The sequence below is a fragment of the Haemaphysalis longicornis genome, unplaced genomic scaffold, assembly GCF_048455015.1.
Source record: "Haemaphysalis longicornis isolate Haplotype H1 unplaced genomic scaffold, Haemaphysalis longicornis Haplotype H1 scaffold_4, whole genome shotgun sequence".
In the NCBI taxonomy this organism is placed as follows: domain Eukaryota; kingdom Metazoa; phylum Arthropoda; class Arachnida; order Ixodida; family Ixodidae; genus Haemaphysalis; species Haemaphysalis longicornis.
The window spans coordinates 93,593,960-93,600,571 of NW_027526361.1; the positions used below are offsets into that span (position 1 = coordinate 93,593,960).

The 6,612-nt window shown below is 47.5% G+C and overlaps 1 protein-coding gene across 1 annotated transcript; it reads left to right on the plus strand.

Annotated features, from left to right (window-relative positions):
• The first annotated feature begins 343 nt into the window (after positions 1 to 343).
• LOC144179097 (uncharacterized) lies at positions 344 to 3,365 on the plus strand. The gene is made up of 3 exons (XM_077707308.1): positions 344 to 754; positions 826 to 1,069; positions 2,326 to 3,365. The coding sequence occupies exons 1-3, from the start codon at positions 571 to 573 to the stop codon at positions 2,861 to 2,863; spliced, it is 966 nt and encodes a 321-aa protein (XP_077563434.1). The 5' UTR covers positions 344 to 570; the 3' UTR covers positions 2,864 to 3,365.
• Positions 3,366 to 6,612: the final 3,247 nt, after the last annotated feature.

The following is a 6,612-nucleotide window of genomic DNA, read 5'->3' on the forward strand; positions in this document are numbered from 1 at the left end:
CTTGCAGCGAAAGGGGGCTACACGTGGGCGGAAAAGGACGCGCCTACATGCGTGCGTGTCCCGCTGCGAAAACCGGTTTGGCTGCCGGAAGACCCCGTATTGGCTGCTGCTAGCGTCACTAAATAATCTAAGCTTAAAGGCCAACCGCACTCAAATTTTCGACAACGTAAACTAATGTCACCTTATAGTACATATAAAAAAAACTCCCACCACCCCTCGCGGGAACCCCTGTGTAGATGCGACGCATAGGGGGTTCACGTTGCAGCGTTGGACAGCCGAGGAACGGCGCTGGAACGACGGAGCGGAGCGGCGCAGGCACCGCGTTTTATAGCGCGCATAAAGCGGTAACCACATGCACGCGCCTGCGCGCTAGATTCCACGCGCTCACGCGCCTATGCGCTACCACGTGACGGCCGGAGACGGCGCGCCTGGCGAAGCGCGTCGCGTTCGGCAAGATCTGGCTGTGCCAGATATTTTTCCGCGCGCCGGAAGTTGCGACATCGGCAGCAGCCAACCAAACGCCGCTGTCTCGCAACTTCCGCCATCCGGTCCTTCTGTCTGTCATCCGCAATGGCCGCCTACGGGACCGCGTCCGCTATGCCCACGGCAATTGACAGCGAAAGACTGATTTCTTGCGTGGCCAGCCGAACGTCTTTGTGGCTGGCCACGCATAAAGACCACAAGAACCGGCAGCTCAAAGCCGCCTTGTGGATGGAAATCTGCGCTGCAATGTTTGCGGGAAAAGTCAGCAAAGGTACGTACGGCGTGTCTCCGTCGGCATGGCAGTTGAAAGCAGCAGCTGATCATTTCATTTTGTCTACGCAGAGTGCATCACAGCATTGCAAAAGCGGTGGAAGTTTCTGCGGGACAAGTTTCGCCGCTGCTACGTCGCAGCCCAGAAAAAAAAAAAAAGTGGCATGGGCACCGACTGCGCCGACGAATCCGCCGACTCCGCCGACGACTCCGCCGAAAGAGACGCCGAAAGAGACGCCGACGACGAAGAGACGCCGGCTCCCTGGCGGTACTACAAGCTGCTCCTCTTCCTGCGCGACACCATGAAAACCCGCGAGTAAGTTTATTGACGCTTTTAGTGTCATTACAAACTAGCGAAAAAAAAAGCTACCGTGGTTTTCGCGTCGTAGCTTGCGAATGTGAGCCTTGCGGCAGTGTTGGTGGAAGTTGATAATACGCTACAGAATTTTACACGATATGCGACCAGTCAAGGCAAGGACGCAGACGGAGTGCTTGTTACTGATAAGTATTTGCCCTGCACTCATTCACTTTGCGTACACTTTTGTCCGTGCCCCGCGCTCCCGCACTAGAATAGAGTCGCGATTGAAAGCTGAAAATCGCTTGGAACAGTATCAAAGCCTCAGCTGCAATGTGCAACTTGCAAGTGCTCCAAAAGTAGAAACCTATGGTAATTAAAACTTGCCTGATTATACGGGTAGAGTCAACAGAGGTGAGAATTTTGTTGCCTTCACTGATTGGTGGGGTCACTCATTGGAGAACCTATATGAAGAAAGGACACAAACTTGCAGTGATGAAGGTTTTAATCAAGCAAACAGCAGTTTTTTTCTACATGCAGCAGTGACCCCCTTGCAATTCTGAACCATGTAGGAAATATATACATGACATATCAGCCAGAAGTGAGTGGTGCCAAAGGTGATGACCTCATAACTCAACAGCGCGAGAAATACCTTGTTTCTTTAAACGTTCGTCCTTTATTGTGCAAAGAAAACGTGAGATACTTTACCATTCATGAATACCTGAGAACCTACTCTGCACCCCAGGTCCAGACAGCATTACTAACAAAATATTACAAATTGTAAACCCGGACGACAGTTCTCTCATAGTCCTCACCCAGGACATGAATGTGTGCTGGGAACATGGGACGAATAAATGTACTTTCCCTCTCCCCCCTTATAATGAAAAACAAAACAATTATAACTGTGTTCGCACACACTATGCTGTAGTGTAACAAGCATGCATTTATTAACAATGGGAGTGTTGGCATGTTTGACGTTGCATTAACGATCGCCTGCGTAAACACACTAACTTGCTCAAAGCGTATGCCGGCAGCCGGAAGTTAAAAAAGGAACTCAGAATGGCATGCGAGATCCATGAGGCTTTCTGTATAACACAGTGCAGCAACGAGTGTGCTAGTACACATACACTATGGTAGTGTAAGATGCATACATTTATTAACAGTGGGAATGTTTTTGTTGCTGTCTGCTGGAATATTTTGCCGTGTTTCAGGGCAAACATTGACACTTTTTTACACACCTATACACCAATACCTACACCTTCATTTTTGCTGTGCAGGACTTCTGGCAATTTCGAGCCACAGAAGAAACAGAAAAAGCAGGATGCCCGGCAGGTGGGAAGTCAGGACACGCCAGAAAGTCTTTTCAGAGAAATGTGTCGCAGTCAATTTGACAGCATTGAATTTGATGAGACTGACGACCACGATGATTTGTATCCAGCGCCGGCGGTGTCAGTTGAGTGTACCCCGTCGCTACTGGAACCAGCGTTGTCATCACTTGAGTCAACGCAGTCAAGTGAGTCGGCACCATCAGCGCTGGGAACTGCATCACCGCTTGGGTTGGCGGCAACGTCACTGGAAAGCCAGGGGTCCAGCCTTGCCAGCATGCAGCCACCCAAAAAAAGAAAAAAGAAAGATGACGACGACAGCTTGCTCATAGAGCATCTGGGAAAACTGACAAACAGCCTAGAGGAGCAAGACGACCACCATCATTTTGCGTTGTCGCTCGTGAGGTCTATGAGGGAAGTCAAAGAGGAGCACCACCTGGACATGCGCGTGAAGATCATGGAAGTGATCAAGCAATTTAAGAGTAGCTAAGTGTGGTGCCTCTTGACCTTCTTAGAGCTGACAAAACGTGGGCATACCGAATGAGGCATGTTGACTTGCATGGTGCAATATGAGTACCGTATTTTCCGGTGTATAAGTCGCGTTTTTTTTTCTGAAATTTTCGTTGGTGCGTCTTATCCACCGGTGGGACTTATGTATCACTTGCTGCCATGCGCAGTAACTACATTTCAGAATAAATTCAAAGTAACATCAAACTGGGTTGCAAAAACAACATGCAGCTTATAAATTATTACAAAGTTACTCTGAAGGAGGTAAACGTGCTGCTAATTTTTAAAATGACAGCTTGCCGATAAGTTTCGAATTTCGGGCCGCTTCCGTTCGTGTCACTTCCATTCGCCATGACACCTTTATTGCGCGGATTTACGACAGCACGCAAGACACGCGCGACGTTTGGAGATAAAGGCCAGAGTAACCCGGTCCGCGAGTGGTGACGATGTTGGCGAAGAAGGCATCAGTGAGTTGGAGGGCGATAGCGATACGCCGGCGAATTCCCACTTGAAGTTGCTGAATTATTTGTTAGCGAGTCTGCGGAAGAAGGCTTCGATGGTTTTGTCTAAACACTCTCTAAGTACACGCCATCTGTGTGTATCAATAAACCATTTTTGAGAAGTTAGTTCTGGCTAGACTTTGGACGGTATATGCACATCTAGCCCTCCTTACCGAGGGGTGCGTTCACAGGCGGCGGCTGCAGCAACCATGTACTTTCGCCGCACTTTCTAACGATCTGATTCACTATGAGTTTACCTAATTAACAAGTGCGTCTTGTATACCGGTGCGTCTTATACACCGGTGCGACTTATATACGTTTTTTTCAGAAAAACTGTCATTTTGAGGGGGGTGCGACTTATACAAAGGTGCGACTTATAGACCGGAAAATACAGTAGGCCAATATTAGATGGGTAAGCATGATTCAGGGTGTCTTTGCTATTAAAGGAGCAGTTTACCTTCAGCAAAGTGGGTGCAGCCCCTGCTCTTGCAAGCGCTTGAGAGCCCCTTGTTTGGAGACCCCTGGCTGGTGCCACTGCCAAGGGACCTCTCCAGCGCTGCTGCAGAAGTAGGCTGAGAAGAGGGCCCTGGCATCTGCAGCATCCGCACCGAAGTTTCTGGACTGCGTCCCTTGAAGTGGGAAATAGCAGGGGTCCCCGTGCTCCCGTCCCGACGCCTGCTGAACACCTTGCCTCCACTGCCCTGCGACCACATTCCCGAAGTTGTCCTCGTGGTCCAAGAACTGTTGGCACTGTTCGTTGTGGATTGACAGGAAATTGTGGAGAACACACGCCGCCTTCACCACAAAATCCACGTTCTTGGGCAGGAGCTGGATGGTTCTAAGCAGAATGCGCCACCTCGCTGCCGTGATGCCAAAGGCATTCTCTGCGCACCTCCTGGTAGAACGAAATAACAAGTGCGAAATAGGTTTCAGAAGAAGCGACCTTTTAAAACCGATTTAAAAGTATGGTGGGCTGTACCGAGAGTTTGAACTAAGTATTGTGAGCTGTACGTTGTGCACTTTTTCTGGCTGTTCTGTTTTTACCTGTTTTCCCTCTGAATTGTTTTTGCCCAGCAGCCATGTACTGAAATTAAGAACTGCTTCATTAGAGCTGTGGCTGACTGTACGCCTTTGAATGTTGTTTCTGGTACCTTTTAAAAGCTGTCTCCTTTTCGTGTTCATTGTTTTTATTTCCCTTCATTAATGTCACGTCAAGTGTGTATTAAATTTTATTTCAAATGTCTTTTGTCTTTGTTTGAAATTAAGTACGGCAAGCATGGTGGGCTGTACCGAGAGTTTGAACTGAGTATTGTGAGCTGTACGTTGTGCACTTTTTCTGCCTCTTCTGTTTTTACGTTTTCTCTCTGAATTGTTTTTGCCCAGCAGCCATGTACTGAAATTAAGAACTGCTGCATTAGAGCTGTGGCTGACTGTACGCCTCTGAATGTTGTTTCTGGTACCTTTTAAAAGCTGTCTCCTTTTCGTGTTCATTGTTTTTATTTCCCTTCATTAATGTCACGTCAAGTGTGTATTAAATTTTATTTCAAATGTCTTTTGTCTTTGTTTGAAATTAAGTACGGCAAGCATGGTGGGCCGTACCGAGAGTTTGAACTGAGTATTGTGAGCTGTACGTTGTGCACTTTTTCTGCCTCTTCTGTTTTTACGTTTTCTCTCTGAATTGTTTTTGCCCAGCAGCCATGTACTGAAATTAAGAACTGCTGCATTAGAGCTGTGGCTGACTGTACGCCTCTGAATGTTGTTTCTGGTACCTTTTAAAAGCTGTCTCCTTTTCGTGTTCATTGTTTTTATTTCCCTTCATTAATGTCACGTCAAGTGTGTATTAAATTTTATTTCAAATGTCTTTTGTCTTTGTTTGAAATTAAGTACGGCAAGCTCAGCATACCCAAAGAAATGGCCTGATATCATACCTTGCTCGGCTGAGTCTGTAATTGAAGACTCTCCGTTCGTCTTCCAGGTGCTTAGCTGGGAAGGGGCGCATAAAATCTCGCCGCAGCTGAAACGCCTCATCCCCAACGAAGGCGTAAGGCGCAACTTTGGTCGTGCCTGGGAGCTGCCCAAGTGAGGGGATGTCCAGCTGCCCCTCGGCGAGGGCCTTCCCGAACTCTGCGTTCTTAAAAATGCCGCCGTCGCTCTGGCGGCCCTCAGCACCCACGTCCACCAACACGAACTTGCAGGTGCTGTCCACCACAGCCATCAGGACTATCGAGAAAGTGCCCTGCAACAAAAGGCATAAGACACAACATTAGCACATGCAAACAGTACGTATAGGTGGGATCTACAGTAATAAGTGATTACAGTAAAACCTCATTAATTTACACCACAAGGGGACGCCGTCTCAGTTCGAATCTATGAAAGTTCAAACTAACAAAGGTGAATTACAACTGTACACAATGATAGGGAAGCAGTAAGACACGTCAATAATTTATTTCTTGAAAAAAAAACAAAAAAAACACCAATTACTGCCTACGTGTTGCCCTATATGCCGACGGCGATCACTTTTGGCTGTCTACGCAGCTACCACACATCCTCTGGGAGACATGGGCACACTACTTCTCCCGCACCACTGCTGCCTGTTTCAGTATACGGCCATTTTTAAGGTGAAAGAAAGGTCAAAAGGTGCATAAATGGCCAGACTGACTTACCTTGTAATTGAAGTAGGCACTTCCAGATTTTGGGGGACAAGTTATGGCGACGTGTTTTCCATCAACTGCCCCCAAACAGTTTGGGAACTGCCAACGCGTGGTGAAGTCCCGAGCGATCTTGGCCCACTCAGCCTTGGTTGGTGTCTGGAATACATTGCAAAGCAACGAGCGACAAACTTGTTGGCTGAACAGCACCCATTTTTACCTCAATATGTTTGCACGATGCAGTGCGAAAAAAAAACGACTCATTCTCTTTTCTTTGCATACATCCATTGAATGCTGCAACAAATTCTATTACGGGAAGGCCTCCAATTATGCTGAACGCATGCTATCACTTGCTGCTGAGTTACACTGTTTGCTGCACCATTTTTTATTTGGACAATGCACAGCTGTGATTACTGCATTTTGAAAGCCAGAGTATGCAAATAAATTACATACTGCCACAAAAGGCAAACAGACTGGTTCGCAGACTTTTATTCGGACACCCTCACGGCACGGCCACTTGTCCCATTGAAGTACATGCATATCCACGACCGATAGTTAAGACGCCTCACAGCACACCGTTCCAT